Below are 18,116 nucleotides of genomic sequence, written 5' to 3' on the forward strand. Positions count from 1 at the left end.
ACCACTAATCTAAATTGACACAATTAAAACTAAATAATATCAGTTGGAAAATAAGATTGTTTGTATTCATCCACATTGAATTACATACGTAAATGGCTTAGTGATTAACACATTTCTATCCTATCTATAGTTACTTAATTCATATGAAAGGAGGTATATAACTTACATAAATAAAGTACTTAAAATTGCATTTAAAATTCAGTGATCAATTGGCACCAAAATCGAAAATTTTAAGGAGACAGAGGCGCCAATTTTCTTTTTTTTTTTTTGGTAACAAACAGAAAATTTGACGAAAAATTTTGAAACCAAAAAAAAAAAAATAATAAATAATACAAAAAAAAACAGACCTCAAAAACCTGAACAGAACAGAACAGAACAGAAATTAAATTTGATTTCAACTTCGAATCTCTTTTCTTTTTCATCAAGAGATATCATCATCAAGAGTCATCTATCTGTATCCATCCGTCAATCAATCAGTCAAGAGGATACCACTACCAAACCATCCTCCTTCTAGCAACATCTATATACGGAACTGTAGTCTCTAAGGCTTTCCTATACTTTCGCTTTCACATTTTCTAATATTACACACAGTTTGCGGTGAGATCTTTTTTTTTTGGGAGAGATTAGAACCTATACTACAAGACTTAGACTATCCTTAATCAATCTATCTATTAATTAATCAATCAATCAAAGTCGTTTATCAAGTGGTCATCAATCATTATCGATCATCTTGTCTCATACATCTTTTGATTTTAATTTGTGACTTTACATTTACATTATCTATTAGTGACAATTTTGACGAAATCCTTTAACGCGTTTGAAACAGTTTTTTGACCGTCAATTCATTTTCATCATATATATATATATATATATCACACCCTTCGTCCATTCCTTTCTTATTACAGTATCATATACCCAAATAATAACTGATGATGTATCAACAACCTAATCATTCATATAGTTCAACGGATTCATTCAAAAGAATATCATCAAATAATCCCTTCAGACAATTTGTCGATCAACCAACCACTTCTTCAACCATCCAACAACAACATCATACATCAACTTCAACTACCACATCCAATAGATCTAGTAATGGTGGAGGTCGTAGAACCAATACACCACCTAATTTCGATGAATGGGTTCAAAAAAATAAACAATTGTTAGATTTATCTGACGGAGAAGAAGAAGATGATGATGAAGATGATGATTATGGTTTCGCTGCTCCTCAAAAGAGTAACTACAACTACAAGAAACCACAAATGCCATCCAGACCAGTAAGAGCTGGTAGTGATAGTAGTATCAACTACGGAAAGTATGTATATCCCATTTTCTTTTTACTAACCTTTTGATTAATTTAGGGGAATAATTTTTTAAATTTGTTTATTAATAATACCTGATTTGAACATGTGCAAATCTACACGTGACTATGACTATGACTTTTTTTTTGTTTTTGTTGACTTTATTTTTTCTGTTACTCCTTTTTTTGTGTGTGTTTTAAGTGTTTGTTTTTGTGTGGTATGGATTGTCTGTCCCCTTTCCAGTTTTAAATTCTAGTTTTATAACACAATTTAAGTGATCATAATCATCATGTCTTATCAATCAAGGGTTATGTATTGAATATGTCCTTTATCCTGTCCTTTATCCTTATCCCTATCCCTATCCTTATCCATCTATGTCACTATATATCATATTCATCCCACCTTTTTACGACGTTTTAAAGAAATATCTACAACAAATCAACTGATATTAATTCGCAATCATTTCTCAATTTAGCAATACATTAATAATGCCAAGACAATATAGTAAGAATGAATTTCTTAATTTAACACTGCCCCTCATTGTTTTTGTTTTTTTTTATTTTGTTTCTTTTTTTTTTATTAGTATGATAAATTTTCCCTTTTTGTGCTGCCATTTGGTCAGAGGGGGGTGACTATAAAAATTAAAGAGGTGAATAAGTCAGGCAGTCTGGTAGGCATTTATTTGATCTAATCAATTTTTATTTTTCTGAAACAGTCAGTCAGTTAAAAACAAAGTCAGTCAGTCATATATTTTAAAAGTCAAATAAAGTCAGTCGAGTAAAGTTCTAATCAGGTCAGGTGCCCTTCTCAATACTTTATAAGGTGGAGTAAATCTTATTTATATTTTTACCTACTTTGTCATAGTGCTTTTATGATCACCTTCGTGTCTTTTACATTCCTCCACAAAAAGTTTTTCCTTATTATCTCTTCATAAATAATTTATTTGTTGTCTATTTATTTTTACAACTAAAATAATATTATTTATTTAAATAGGAGAAGAAGAAAGAAGAAAGAAAGAAAGAATTTTTTTTAATCACTTTTAATTATTATTATCAAATTATTCCCCCTTATTCATCTGGTTAATACTAATAATGTCAGTTGATACTAACCCGTTTGCTCCTTATAGGAAAGCAAATAATCCATTCGCTAGTCCGGTATCTGATGATAAACCAACTCGTCATGATGTCCCAAGACAACATACTCCAACTCAAAAACCTCCAAGTCGTCCTCCAAAACCAGATAATTTGCCAAGTTATGAAGAAGCTGCTGGTCCAAAAGCAACCAATAAAGAGTATCCATCCGAAAAGCCATCATCATCATCATCATCTGGAAATCATAGCTCTTCCAATCGTTCAAGAAGTCATAGACATGCTTCAGATAGACACACTTCCTCCGAAAAAAGTGGTTCTGATAGAAGTAAAACATCATCATCATCCTCAGGTTCAAGACATCATAGTTCAAGACATCATAGTTCATCAAGAAATAAATCACCTTCGAAAAAGAAACCAGCTGCAGAACCAGTTAAAGCTAAGAATTTAGATACTATTGATAAATTGGATGTAACTGCATTCTTTGGTGGTGGATTTCATCATGATGGACCATTTGATGCTTGTACTCCTCATAGAAATAAAAATACAAAAGTTGCCCCTGTTGCTGCATTTCCTATTGATGGACCAAATAATTCTATAAAAGGTTTAGGAGGTAATATAGATAAAAATGAACAAATGAATTTAGCATTTGGAACTTATGATGAAGATCAGAATGAAATTATTGGTAGAAAAGGACCTGATGTTCATACTCATACTACTATTATTAATGGAAATAATAGCAATAGTAATAATTATATTCAAGTCCCACCTCATAATGATATTGTTGTACCTCCACCCCCAACTCCAACAATTAAAATCGATCCAAGTTCATCAATTTATACTCAAAATCCATCCGTTATTGATTTCAATGCCAATATAAAAGCTCAACCTATTCATGGAGAAATATCTCAAGGATTAGGATCAACCACCTTTTTAGATGGTGCACCAGCTTCAAGAGCTGCTGAAACTCATGAATATTATGCCAGTATAAATAATGGTGGATTGGGTAGAAAGAAATCAATAGTTCAAAGATTAAGAAAAAATAGTGCAACTAGTGAAAATACATCAAGAAGAAATTCAAATGATAATTCCAATGAATTTGTTAGAAGAGGATCTTTAAATAATAATAATAGTAAAAGTTTAAGTACCGATGAATTAAAACCAGCATCAACTACAGGAAGTGGTAATGGTGGAACTGCATCTTCATTAATAAGAAGAGTTAAAAGTTTAAAAGTTAGACGTTGAAATTATTACATATAACATTTTATCCTATCTATTTGTTTTTTAAGGTTACTGTATTTTATGGGCTCCAACAATATCTTTTGTTGGTAGTATGATCATCATCATTCATATGATCATTATTATTATTTTATTATATTATTACGAAATTTGCTAATGACTTGTTTAGAAGGGATTAAGTTCTTCCTTTATGCTTCTATTTTTTACTTCAAAGGTGTTTAAATTTTTGTTTATTAGTTTGTGTTTAAATTTTATTTAAGCTTGATTTGTTGTCACTGTTTCATCAGTTTATATTGTTGTTATTTTATTTTCCTTCGTTGTTTTTACCTTTTTTTAAATTGTATTATTTTCTAATAGTATAGAGTCTACTATGGTTCGTTTATATACTTTATAAAAATATATATTTATAACCTTTAAACAATCAATGTAGTCGATTTCGATATATCTCGATATCAATTCAGAGCAAAATATAGTCACGTGACTTTTCTTCAAAATACTTTTTTTTTTTTCAGTTTGTTCAAATTTTTCAAAATTGAAATGGTACAACTTTACCAATTGAATATAATCCATAGTCTATTCAAGGGATATCCACAAGGAAATGTTTAGAATATCGAATAGTAGTAGGAGAAGTATAGGAATTCAATCTTCCAAATTGAATTTCGGTCTCTCCCAAAGATTCATTTCCTTTAGATTACCTAATATCCAATCCTTAGAAACCGTTAAATCTCAACAATCTGATTTCGAAGGGTTATTTTCCAATAATAGTGTTAATGAATTATGGTTCAAAAGAGGTCAAAGTTTAGTGGATGGATTGAATCAAAGCTTAGAGCATTCGAATGTCAATTCTAGTGGGACTGAAGTTCCTAATAATTTAACTGATTTAATAAGTTCCACCATTCAGAAACCAGAATATTATGGAATTTATTGTTATTCATCTTTATTATATAATTTACAATTCTTCGTGGAAAACTTAAGACCATCTGAAACTACCATTCATAAAGTCGATCAAGCTGATCCAAATGCATTATTAGCCAATCCTGTGTTTGAGTTTGTTAACCAACCTCAAGATGAAGATTTAAAAAGATGGATCATTGATTCATTTGGTTCTGTTATAGAATTTAGAACTTTATTACTTAATTCAGCTAAAGGTATAAAAGGTGATGGTATTACTTGGTTAGTGGCAGAAAGCAATAACAGTCAAAGCACCATAAATAATAATTTCCAAGGTGGAAAAGCATCAAGGGAACCACAATATGTTAATTTAAAAGTCATTAATACTTATAATACTGGATTTGTGGATGATTCTATCAGATCAGGGCAAGTCAATCGTTTAAGACAACAAAAATCAGCCAGATTAGCAGCATTAAGAAGTAAACAATTAGAAAGACAAGAAAAAGAAAACAATGAAAAAGATTCAACTACCACCACTACAACTACTACTGAATCCACTACTACAAGTGAAGAAAAAACCATTATTTCTGAAATTGAAGAAATTGATGAAAAAATTGATGAATTAACTTTAGGATCAACTGAAGATGCTGATTTAAACACCTTGTATAATGATAAAAAGTTATTACCATTATTAGCCATTGATTCATCTCCAAGAAACTATTTATTAGATTATGGTGTATTTGGAAAACAAAATTATTTGGATAATGTTTGGGAATGTATCGATTGGGATGTGGTTGCCAAAAGAACTCCAACTAGAACTCAAGCTATTATCGGTAGTTTATATATGTAAATAGATATTTTAAATAATAAAAAGTAATAAACCATTCTTGTATAAATGTCAAAAAGCTATCTATATATTACATTCATAAAAAAAAAAAGTTCTATATAAAGTAGAAACTATGTATAATATTTAATTATGATTTAGGAATATTTATCCCTTAATGACTGCTTTAACAATCTTTTCAACTTCATCCCAATCATCAGTTGGAACTCTTGTCATTTCAATATTTCCAAAATATTCTCTAATTCTCATTAAAATTTCATAAGATCTTTTATCATGAATAAAAGAAATTGAAACACCAACTCTACCAAATCTACCAGTTCTACCGATTCTATGTAAATAAGTTGAAGGATCAGCATGACCATCTTTATCAACTGGTAAATCATAATTAACCACCATTGAAACAGAAGCAATATCAATACCTCTTGCCAATACATTAGTAGTGATTAAAACTTTAGATCTACCTTCTCTAAAATCATCAATTAATTTATCTCTTTCTGAAGTTTCTAAACCACCATGTAAAATAGAACACATATGACCTTCCTTTTTCATCTTAGCATATAAAATATTAGCAGTTTCTTTTCTTTCCACGAATATAATGGAGGAACCAATAGTTAATAATCCATATAATTCACATAAAACTTCGAATTTATGATTTTCAGAATCACAATCCATATATAATTGTTTGATACCATCGACATTCAATTCTTCTTGTTTCAATTCTAATGAATTAGCGTTTGGAACGAATTTTTCAGCATAAGCTCTAACTTTATCAGCAAAAGTTGCAGAGAATAATACTAATTGAGCTTCTCTTGGTAAAAGTCTTTTAACTCTAAGACATTGATCACCTAAACCTTGAGCATCCAACATATTATCAGCTTCATCTAATACGAAAGTTTTAACGGTACTAAGATTAATTAATTTTCTTCTAGCTAAATCAACCACTAAACCAGGAGTACCCACAAGAATATGAGCATTTGTACTTTGACCTCTTTCTAAAGAATTTGGAACAATCAATTGAGTTGTAACTTTGGTGAATTTACCCATAGTAGAAATGACTTCTAAAGTTTGTCTTGCTAATTCTCTAGTTGGAGCTAAACAAAGACATTGAGTAACAGGCTTTGATTCATCAACTCTTGATAACATAGTTAATGAAAAGGCACCAGTTTTACCAGTACCTGATTGAGATTGACCTATCATATTTCTTGGAGGGTTTGAAATCAATAATGGTAATGCTTTTTCTTGAATCTTGGATGGTTTATTGAATTTCATGGCATATAACCCTTTTAATAATTCAGGTGATAAACCTAATTCTTCAAATGATTTAACGGAATATAATGGTGAGTTTGGATCAGCTTGAATATCAGCAAGTTTGACTTTAACATCATAGGTGGAAGATATCAAATTAGTCTCTGGAGTTTCTACTTTTGAATCTTCTTTCTTTTCCACCACTGGTTCTTCAACCTTTGGTTCTTCAACCTTTGGCTCTTCAACCTTTGGTTCTTCAACCTTTGGTTCTTCAACCTTTGGTTCTTCTTTCTTTTCCACTACTGGTACATCTTCTTTAACAATCTTATCTTCTTTAGTAGTAGTATCGGCAGGAGCTTCAGTTCCGCCTATGGAAAGAGACGATAGCAATTCAGCTGCATCGGCCTCAACTCTCTTTTCAGCAGCCATATTTGATTGATTATTCAGGATCTATAAATGATAGAAATTGATGGTGGTAAAGCCATTTCGGTTTGAACCTTTTTGTTGTTCAAAGGAAAAAAAAAGAAAAAAGTTCATCAAAAAAAATAAAAAAAGAAATAAGCCCGACGCGGGACTCGAACCCGCAGCCTTTTGATACCTCTTAAATCTGAATTGATTATTGGAATTAAAAGTCAAACGCTCTAGCCATTGAGCTAGCCAGGCCTATTTGTGAATTAGGAAATTTGGCCGGTCGGTGCTAAACTGTGCGTATCACATGATAAAATATCACGTTTTTAAAAAATTTTGTTAGGCGAAATTTTTAAATGTGCTACCATGTGGTGATTACTCTCGTCTGTCTACATCATAAGAGTTTTTGAACAATGAAATACTCGTTATACATTTGACGATGATAAGGTTGAATTCTTATTCAAAACAATTATTATTGATATTATCATAAGGACATATCGTCTTGTAATCGTGAAAACTGAATTACACGACGAAGATGTTTGTGTCGAAGTTTGCAAACAATACGGTTGTAAAGTCACTTTTTATGTTGCAAAATCTTGAAATTACGGTCGTATAATGAAAAATTGGACCAAGGGCGAATTCTAGCATAAATGTATTAAACAGAAAATTCTTAAAAACTCAACTGCAAGATCCTAAGCGATTGTATTATTTGATTTGAATGATCTACAAATGTTATAGGAAATAATCCTCCTAATGATTTTTTTTCATACCATAATGTCTATTAAAAACCTTTTTGATAATCAGGAAAAGAATATATATAAACTATATATATATAAAAAAAAACCGTCGAGAAGTTAGCACTTATAAAGATTCTGAAGGTAATACTTATACTATAAATAATTATCCTTAAATTGACGGTCCAGAAACTGTTTTATTATACACCACTGCCCTTACAAAAACTAATTTTGATGGTTCTGTTAATGTAGTTGTTGTTGTTTGATACTGAAAATTAGAAGTTATGATGATTTCTAATTTTTCTTGAAAAATAAACCTTACACGAGTATTTCTCATTTTTAGATCTCGAACCTGATTCCCAGTATCTTTATCCATATACAATGAAGTAAATGAATAATGTTGTTGTTGAAGATATGTTATATATCCAATTAAGCATTCAATGATTGATTTATTTTATTTTATTATTATTTTTCTTAATTCATTTTTAACCTGCTAAAAATTAAAAATCTCTTGACCAAATCTTGATTCAGGGTTGGCACACTCCTCATCTGAATCTTCATAATTATGATCTAAAATATGACTAAACCATGATTTTGCATCTTCATGAAATTTGAAACCATCTTTATCTTTACATAAAATATTGGTATCGGTTTGTTCTAATTCTTGGACAATATTAATGATTTCAATTGAATGTAATATTAAATCTTGTAGTATAACATTTAAGTCTTTATCCACTAAAACTCCGTTATAAGTAGAATGAACATGAACATGATTCAGTAAAGCTCGATCAAGGTCTTCTTGGCCATATTCCGATGGATCAAACATTAAGCAACTTTGAATGAATGATAATTTAAAAACTAAAATGAATTTGATAATTGAAATAGTTATAGGAAACTATATTGTTTGAATTGGTAACATACTTGTAGACTAAACTAAAATTAAATTGAATCAAATAAGGGATTTCAATCAGTTTAAATAGATGAATTTTCTACAATTTACAAACGTATTTGGGTTCATGGTTTCACATCGTGTAATAACTTGCAACCTCCTTACTATCATGATTGTAATCACTTACGAAATCATATTAATATTCTTGTTTAGGTATGATTCCGACGTCACTGTATCAGAAAAAAAATAATTAGAAAAACCATCTAGTGACATCAGATCTTTACTCACTTTCGTCACCTTTTTTTGTTTTTGTTGCTTTTAGTCGCTAATAAAATTTAGTGATAAAGTTTAATATTTTAGGGAGAAGAAGTTTTTCCGCCAACACCACGCGTGATAACTTCTAGTTAGGGAAGTCAGTAATCATTTATTTTTAACACGCTAATCATCGAATGTTACGAGTTCTTTTTAATGAATGTTCAAATTGTAACTAAGGGATAGATTTTTCCAAGTAACTTGATTTAAATAAGTCACTCAGTTGTAATAGGGAAAATCTTTTATGTTATCATCAGTTTAGATTTTAAGGAAACAGGAAAGAAATGAGGGGTAATATCCTTCCAAGCTTTAATTTTAATCAAAGTTCTTGATACTATAAATTCTTAAAAAATCTAATGATGGTTAATAAGATTATGTGGTTAACATTACCGATTATAACATGATGATTCGAATCAGATACCGAACTGACCCGGCATATGCACGGCATTCAAACCATTAAAAAAAAAGTATAGGCCCTATGAAGGGGGGTGTTTATTAATAGAAAATGGTTAGGTAATATAGGTACAGTTATTTTTAGTGTAGTAGGATTGACTTCATGTCATAGCATCACACCAGAGAAGAAAAAAAAAAGAATCAGATCGTTAGGGAGGGAGAAAAGTTTTAGCTTAGGGCCTTTTTCTTTTTTTTCGTCACCATCATCGACTAACAAAAATAGCTTTTTTCTCAGTTTGGCCTAGAATTTCTTTATTATGTATTATGGCCATAAAAATTAATTATAACCCTAGAATAGTTGAATATAGGTAATATTTGATTATTAAAAATTGTAAAAAAAGAAGTGATTTTGCCCAGGATCGAACTGGGGACGTTCTGCGTGTTAAGCAGATGCCATAACCAACTAGACCACAAAACCATTTCTTGTTTGACTTAAATTGACCGGTTTTTGGTACTCGGTATACGTCAGGTGCTTTGAATCACGTGTAATTTTTTTTGAACAGGATATTGTTGATTGAGGCTACCATATTCAAAGGTTAAAGTAATTATTTATTAATGCATTATTCTGTCTATATATATATACAAGTTAAACTATCAATCGATCCATAATGAATCGTAAATAAAGTAATACCAGAAGAATCCATTGAAACTACTGATGATTCCAACCCCACAATAGATACTATAAAGCATCAATTTCAAGAATTCTAATTTCTTTAAGAATTCAAATTTATTTTCAAATATATCAATTAAAGTGGTTATAATCACTAATGGGATTAATCCTAAGATATAACCATTAATCACTCTGTCTAATATATTACCCTCGTTTACTTTTGGTATGCTGACAACTTTTCTAAAGTTGAAATAGAATATTATATACCATAAAATAGTATATATCACTTTAACTGGCCATTCATTACAGGTAAATATTAATGGGAATAATGATACATAACCACAACCAACTAATAAATTAAATGGACCTAATAGAACTTTATCTCTACTCACCAAGAATGTAATGGGGAATATAACCAATAAAATGGCCTTTTCATGAACATGCCATCCAAATAAAAATGATGAATATCCACATAACGTTAAAGCTCCTAAAAATCTTCTAAATGTTGGTTGATAAAATAATGGTAATAATGCTAAAACTTGATAAAATAACGTTAAATAAAATGTCAATTGTGGAGTAATGGTGGGTAAGATTAAAAACTCAATATCTCCTACTAACCCTCTTGTTGAACTACTTATTAATGATTCATCTTCAAGTAATAATGGATTGAATTCAAATAACAGTTGTAAAGGATAATGACTTAAAGGTAAATTCTTGTAAACTTGGATGAGTAATCTATCTAAAAAGGAATATATCGCCCAAACATTTGGAGCCCAATAAGCATGAGTTAATCCTCTACTAAATGGGAATAATCTTCCAAGTAATTGAGGTAATTGATTATAAAATGGTAAGAATGCAACTCCAAACACTGATAATACAACTAATCCTAATTTTATCGAATTCTTCCATCTTATCAATCTAATCAAGTTGACAAATATGTTTGCTTTTTTACTGAACTTTAAATTCAAACAATAACTTCTTAATAAAAAAATGAATACAGCTGGAGCCAAGTAAAGATAAATATGCTTAAAACAAAGTAATAATGCAAACCAGAATCCACACCAGAGATAATTCTTCAATCTGGCATTATTAATCATTAATATAAGGAATCCATACATCATACCATTATATTGGAAATGAATATGATCAATAATTAACAATCCAGGTGATAATACAAGACTTGCAGCCACAACGTAGCTTCGAGAAAATGTGATATGATCTCGTTTCTTTGAAGTTTGCATATACCAATGTAATGACCAGAATAATACAATTTCACTGACTATAACTGTTAATCGTTGGAAATAAACAGTTGGTAAGCCATATTGACCTTTTTCAACAAGATCTAAACATCCATCATCCTTAACTATTTGAGGAACCAATTGAGATAAGAACCATTCAAAATAGGCAAAGAATGGAGGATAATCCAATGTCCATTGTGATGTGTCCTCGATATACCATTGACTAAGAGGTAAATTATGAGTTATGGCCAACCAATTCCTATGAACATCGAAATCGGTAGAATGATACCCAACAAATAACAACAATTTCAATGCTAAGGTAACAAACCAGATATGGAGTAAAGTATACGGACTATCAGCAATCTGCTGAGTTCTAACTCCATCCGCCATTGAATTGAACTAACGTGAACAAGTGGATACCTATCGCGATACTCTTCAGCCTTTCGTGTTCACTTTCGTTTACAATGGTTTCGTAAATTATTTAAAATGCGTCCAAACAATTTGTAACGCATTTTTTTTTTTTAGATTGCGAATAACAATGAATTATTCAATTTATATCAAGTTCTGGATACTGTAGTGGGTGAAAGGACTTATCTTAACTAGTTATATTGGAAGGTAAGTGCTATTGGGTAGGAATAGAACGTAGTGTCTGATTATTCTGTGGAATATTGACCTTATTAGCTCTTTTTTGAAGGATTTTTTACCAAAATTTGGTTTACTTTCAGTAAATATTTTGCAATTTCTTGATAAAATTTACATTAAAGTTCAAAATATTACAAAATTATCTAATTATACTTCATTATATACAGAAATCAACCATACCACATATCACATAAGCTAAGTCTTTGGATGAATAACATTGTCCGGAAACAATGACTCCCAATCCGCATCGAATAAATCAGATGTCATTAAAACAGGTGGACCACCTAAGAAATCCAAATTATCATCAAATAAGATATCAGTATTAGATTCAACTATGGAATTATTATATGAGTTGATCGATGACACTGAATTATTATTGTTTTTGGCTCCATTATTGACATTGGTGTTGTTTTCAGATGCGTTATTTACATATCCATGCATGCTTTGAGCAGCAAAGTTTTGATCGATTGGATATTGAAATTGAATCTCATCCAATTTATGACCTGATTGATCTATTACACCACCATCATATTGCACAGGATTTGGAAATTCTTCTGCAGCATTATTAGTAGGAGTTATTTCCAAATCATTCGTAGTCGTTAGTATTTGTTGATTTTTATCAATGATTGGTGATTGACCAGATACAGGGGTTGAATCACTCGAATTCTTACTATCGTTCGAAGTCTGCTTTTTCAATTCATTCCTCAATTTAGCTCTCTTATGTCTTGTCTTTTCATTATTTTCCTTACTTTCCAATCTCTTAACTTCTTCATTCCTTTTCTTTAGTTTGACTTTGACTAATCTGTAAGACTTCTCAGCTAACTTCCAAGTCCTAGAACTTCCATATAACACATTCATAAAGAATTGTAATTGTTCTTTAGTTTCATCAACTAATTGAGTACTTGAATTAGTCAAAAGTATAATAGAAATTGATAAGATAGCACAATAAACCATAAATATTGATGTTTTCAGAGTTCCATTGATCTTTTGAAATGTATTTATTGCCACATGTAAATCTTGAATGGTTTCATTACAAATTTTCACTGGCGATAATTCAGAATCTTGAAGCCATGGTTTACCCACAAAAGGACGATTAAGACATAATATTAAAATATAATAATAAAACCGTATGCTTGTAAATGTTGGATTATCACCTGTTTCTCTTAAGGAATCTCGATCCCATTGTAAATCATCTGGTAAGGAATCTTTCCATTCTTTAATCAAAATATTATATTCATTTAATTTATCAAACCTTGAAACCAAATCTAAATCCTCATTGTTAGATTCATCATTATCTTCTTCTGATTTGGTGAATATATCATTCAACATATTATCAGATATGTTAATTAAATTTATCATTTTCTTCAATGGATTTGAAATATAAGAAGGATCAATTATTTTACTGTCCCTGTTTTGACGTTTAATATAACCCTGATAAGTATATTCATCGATCCATTCTAGATCTGGCAAATCATTAGTTTCAGGAATTGTAGCATCACTCAACTTTAATAAAGAAGGACGACCTAATAAAAGACATATAAAATGATCAGCCACATAACATCCCCAATAGACTCTACTACGAATTTTAACATCAAGAGGACTTAATTTATCCTTTGATTGTAAAAACCAAACTTTTGGATTCAATTGAAATCCTAAATCAAATCCCATTCTCATGGCATTACCACTTAACATCCATCCACTTGAGTTAAACCCATTACAGATATCATAGAATGCTAATAATAAGAAGCTTTGAAGTGATGTTATTGATGGTTGACTTAGTTGTGATAATAGTAAGCTTTTAGCTTCAAAGTAGTATTGTTTCGATTTGTTATAAATCCTATCTTCTTTACTCATTTTAGCTCCTAAGGCACATATACTAAACACCAATATTTTAGAACAGTAAAGACTATGAGGTTCGGGATTGAAAAAGTCGATTAAGAAGGCTTCTCGGAATATAAACATATTATGTTCAGGATATTGCCATGTGAAGAATAGCTTTATACAATGTAATATATCTTCATCCTTGTTTAACAATTTGATTGATAATGTTGATGTAGTTGCTGCATTCTTGGCGTTCGCATTCAGTTTCTTTTGTTTTTGAATAACATTATCCACAAATACACTAGTAGGACCATAAACAGCTTCACCAGAATCTTCATTGTGATGTAGGTTTCTACTGGATGAGTTATTTATAGTAGATGTGGAACTGCCATCTCCATTACCATTATTTTCAATATGATTAGGTGATCGAATCTTATTATCATCATCATTTGAACTTGGTGTACCAGGTAAATTGGAATTTGCGGCGGATGTGGATGGTGATTTATGTGATGAAGATAGCTTTTTTATTTCATCAAGATCAGTTAATTCGATTAATTCACGTTGTTTTGCTGGATCCAATGACTGCAACTTTGTGAATAATTCACTTAAGGTATTGAACTTATTCTCCAACGAAGTAACATAATTTGCACCAGGACGTTTCTTTCTATTATCATTGACCACCTGAACACATTCCACTCCAGCTTTCAAACATAATGCACATGGATTTTCGAAATTACATTTCACTTTTTTAGATCTACATCTTTGACAACTTAATAATCGTTTCGGAGGTGGTGTAGTCGATGCATCTTCATCATCTGGTCTGGGAGGATTATCCAAATTTGGAATCTGAATCTCACTAGGTTCATCCAAGTCTATCGACTTCCTTTTCTTAACAGTAGCCATCGACTACCAGTGTTGTATAGATATAGGGTGATTGATGATGTTTTTATTACGTGAAATCTATACGTCCTCTTTTGTGTATTTGATAATTTTTTTTTTTGGTTTGTTTGTGAGGGAAGATTTATTTTTCGTTATTGAGGTTTGGTTGCAAACGATGAAATAGGATTAAATTGTGTATATTTATCTATTAAGACCTTTTATGGTATTTTTATAAGTATATAAGTATATATGTATGCCTAGTTGTCTAGTTAAGGAAAACAATTTGATAGGTAGTATAAATGACAGCAACAATTCCAACTACTATTAAGATGTAATCACTAACTCTAAAGAATTTTTCTAGAGTGGTTAACTGGTTTTTAATAGTTAACGTCTTTAAATGAATCAATGGTGGATAGATGTATACTAAGGGGATACAAGCAAAACAACCATTGAATGAAACGAACTTATCGATGTTTGCCGCATTGAGATAAGCGATAGTACAAATAGCAGTTGTTGATACAGCTCTGAATAAATTTTTAAGCCATTTAACTTGAGGATTGTATTTACCTGAGTTATGATATAATTTTCCTGAATCAGCTTTTGATCTTTTATTCCCTGAGAAGATGAGAGATTCTCCAATCTTAATGGCTGGAAACAATTGTAATGGAGCTGTTAAAAATACTGCCAATGAGTACAAAATTAAGATCGATTGTACAGCCAAGTTTCCTTGCGGTAAATTCAATATAATAATTGATTTAACTTGATCACCATAAGAGGAATAACCAATAGTACCTATTCCTACAAACAAAGCAGTTATGAAAAACATTGAAATCGATAAAACCATTGGGAATTTTTCTGGTTGAGCCATTGATTGTTCGATTGGTAAGATTAATCCTATACCTTCAAATGAAGTTACAGCCACTCCAATTAACATTGACCAACTCTTTGGATTGAAATGAGTAATGTTTGGACCAAGACCATTAGCTACCAAATTTAAACCCGCGAACCAAAAGATTATGACTAAACCAATAATAATGAATAATGATGATACTAAAGAAATTAACGATAATTTAGTCAAGTTTCTGATTAATACTAAAGGTATCAACAAAACACATTGTACAACGACAATGTTACCTGTAGTTATAAATGAAGGAGTATCTCCAGGATAGATAGTATCAATGAAGGATAACATATTTTCAGCTGTAAATAAAATATAACCTCCTACAAAACCAATTTGACTTAAAATAATGGAAACCATGATACTTATCTTAAGAGGAGTACCATATGTTTTATAACCCAATTCACCAAATGATGTCAAATTAAGAACTTTTCTTGATTCAAGTAAAACAATATAACAGAAATAGGTTAAGATACCAAATCCTGTCAATGCAAAAATTGAAAATGATAACCCACCATTAAAGAAAGCTCTTGGTAAAAACAAGACTCCTGAACCTACCAATGACTTAAATACAAGGAAAAATGCTTTCGGTACACTAGCAGTTCCCTTAGGAGCTTCTTTATGTTTCGTCGATGGTTTTGGTACTTGTTTAGGAATACTATGATAATGACCATTATTGGATCTGGTTAACAACGAAGCTTCTTCATCAAATACATCTTCAAAGCTTTGAGCATCATTTGGAGATATGTTGTCATCATCATCACTGAAATCTTCACCAGCGAAATGACCATAAATACTTAAAAATTCAATGAAATTTCGAGTTAAGAAATTAGGAGGTTCTTCATTATTTTTTAAAGATTTATTAATTAAAAATTCTCGCCTAAATCCTCCTGGAACATTTATATCTGATGCTGTTGATTCTCTTCTTGTTTCAGTAAGATAAGTTGAAAATGAAGAACTTCTTGTTCTTCTTTTAGGTTGCGCCAATGGGCTCAGTGATTCAAATTTTACATTTGTTGAGATGGTATTATTGACAATATTACTATTTATGGTGCTATTATTGTTATTTTCTTCCTCAAGTTGATGATATAATTGTCTTGCAATATCTCCACCTTGGGATTTTAACATATCTTCACTAGGAACCAAATGTTTGTTAATTGTTTTATAATCAAACTCACCTTTCGAGGAGGAAACATTTTGGATTTGTTCCAGATAACTTGAATTTTCATACCTATTCAAAAAAGTACTACTATGTTGTCTTTGATTTGGATTCAAAAAGTTTGAAGAATTTGATGTGACGGAAGTTGGAGGTGAAGCATGAAAAGGTGAATTGGATAACGAATGATGATCATTCTTTGTTTGTCTAAAGCTACTCATATTCCGATAGATATCCTATTCATATGAGTTAGTTCAATCGTGTTATCAAAATTAGCAATAAATACAGCCAAACGATACCTAACTAATCAGTAACAAATAGGCTATTAGTAATTTATTGTATGTAATAAACTGTGGTTTATATCAATTTGAAAAATTATGTCTATCTAAAACAAGGACTGCATATAAATAGTATTAGATTTTTTTATTTTTCCTTCTTCGTACTCCACTTTAAAATTGGAATGACCCGCCTGATTAAGAGGCAAGAGATCCCGTCATTTTATTACGTAAGAAATAGACAACATTAAAGTTGACATATTTCTCTATCAATCATAAAATAGACAGATGTAATGGTACGGTTCTAGAACATTATTCAATTCAAATATATAGAACTAAATTCTAAAAAAATTATAATTAAGTTTTGTATATCGTAATACCAGCTGTGATGGGTTCATAAATATATTTTAGAATTTACATTTATGTCGTTTACGATTGGTAATCAATATATTGTCCACACAAGAAAACTACCAGATTACAAAATAATTGTTATTATGATATTTTCTTAAGTTAAAGTTTTTTTAGAGAGCCGAGAATTGAATCTTGTAAGTAAAAAGCTTAGAATTTATTGCTCGTTAATTGCAAACAACAATATCAAAAATTTTAATGTTGCATGCAACATGTAGAATAAGGAAAAGAACAGCGACTATGGAGATCCCAAGCGAAACATCTCTGATCTTTAACTGGTTTGTTAATTCGGAACAACTATTATCCAGCTACTACTTTGATACCCTTACGAGAATTTGAAAAGTAAAGAAAGCTAAAAAATAGTGATCAAGAACTAACCCTTTGTTCTCCATAACCAAGAAAACGAACTTACATTTTAACATACGTTTCTTGCTGATAAAATAAACTGGCAATAGTGGAGTAAATATCTAATCTAATCATTCTATTTCTTTACTAATACATCCACATACAACGGACACTTGACCTGAAAGAAGAAGTTATATGCATATAAGGGTATTGGAGAAGAAAGCAGGGGTGACCTACCAATAAACGTTAAAAGGTATATTCTTTATTAACCTCCAATATAATATTATTTATGTTAGATTGCAAAATTTTGCATGAATAAGAATTAATGCCAATACATTTAGTGTATAGTTACATAATTCTGAAAATGTAGGCACAATTCAGACGATTTTATAAAAAGCTGCTAAAAAAAGTCTTAGCAGACAAAAACATGACTTTTACAG

General features: G+C 30.5%; 5 protein-coding genes and 2 non-coding genes across 7 annotated transcripts; 2 read left to right on the forward strand and 5 right to left on the reverse strand. All coding sequences in view use genetic code 12, as the record gives it.

Annotated features, from left to right (window-relative positions):
- Window positions 1-932: 932 nt before the first annotated feature.
- On the forward strand, window positions 933-3,634 carry DFJ63DRAFT_335620 (uncharacterized protein; the record flags this gene model as incomplete). The annotated part of the gene is made up of 2 exons (XM_064908235.1): window positions 933-1,315; window positions 2,428-3,634. 2 exons carry the CDS (start codon window positions 933-935, stop codon window positions 3,632-3,634), a joined length of 1,590 nt encoding a protein of 529 aa, XP_064761637.1.
- A 423-nt stretch (window positions 3,635-4,057) lies between these two features.
- DFJ63DRAFT_319160 (mitochondrial 37S ribosomal protein mS43) lies at window positions 4,058-5,405 on the forward strand. The gene has a single exon (XM_064907024.1). The coding sequence runs from the start codon at window positions 4,227-4,229 to the stop codon at window positions 5,367-5,369; it is 1,143 nt and encodes a 380-aa protein (XP_064761638.1). The 5' UTR covers window positions 4,058-4,226; the 3' UTR covers window positions 5,370-5,405.
- Window positions 5,406-7,274, reverse strand: DBP5 (ATP-dependent RNA helicase). Its single transcript, XM_064905428.1, has 2 exons — window positions 6,885-7,274; window positions 5,406-6,824 (listed from the first exon to the last, which is right to left on the reverse strand). The coding sequence occupies exons 1-2, from the start codon at window positions 7,035-7,037 to the stop codon at window positions 5,511-5,513; spliced, it is 1,467 nt and encodes a 488-aa protein (XP_064761639.1). The 5' UTR covers window positions 7,038-7,274; the 3' UTR covers window positions 5,406-5,510.
- On the reverse strand, window positions 7,169-7,271 carry DFJ63DRAFT_t96. The gene has a single exon. It is a non-coding gene; the product is annotated as a tRNA-Lys (tRNA).
- A 2,474-nt stretch (window positions 7,275-9,748) lies between the features above and the next one.
- Window positions 9,749-9,822, reverse strand: DFJ63DRAFT_t95. The gene has a single exon. It is a non-coding gene; the product is annotated as a tRNA-Val (tRNA).
- A 176-nt stretch (window positions 9,823-9,998) lies between these two features.
- Window positions 9,999-11,642, reverse strand: ALG8 (dolichyl-P-Glc:Glc1Man(9)GlcNAc(2)-PP-dolichol alpha-1,3-glucosyltransferase; the record flags this gene model as incomplete). The annotated part of the gene is made up of 1 exon (XM_064905029.1): window positions 9,999-11,642. One exon carries the CDS (start codon window positions 11,640-11,642, stop codon window positions 9,999-10,001), a length of 1,644 nt encoding a protein of 547 aa, XP_064761640.1.
- Window positions 11,643-14,859: 3,217 nt separating this feature from the next.
- Window positions 14,860-16,869, reverse strand: DFJ63DRAFT_286889 (uncharacterized protein; the record flags this gene model as incomplete). The annotated part of the gene is made up of 2 exons (XM_064905018.1): window positions 14,860-16,106; window positions 16,164-16,869. The coding sequence occupies 2 exons, from the start codon at window positions 16,867-16,869 to the stop codon at window positions 14,860-14,862; spliced, it is 1,953 nt and encodes a 650-aa protein (XP_064761641.1).
- Between the last annotated feature and the right edge of the window lie 1,247 nt (window positions 16,870-18,116).

Source organism: Scheffersomyces coipomensis, assembly GCF_036884675.1.
Source record: "Scheffersomyces coipomensis strain NRRL Y-17651 chromosome Unknown DFJ63scaffold_4, whole genome shotgun sequence".
Lineage (NCBI taxonomy): Eukaryota > Fungi > Ascomycota > Pichiomycetes > Serinales > Debaryomycetaceae > Scheffersomyces > Scheffersomyces coipomensis.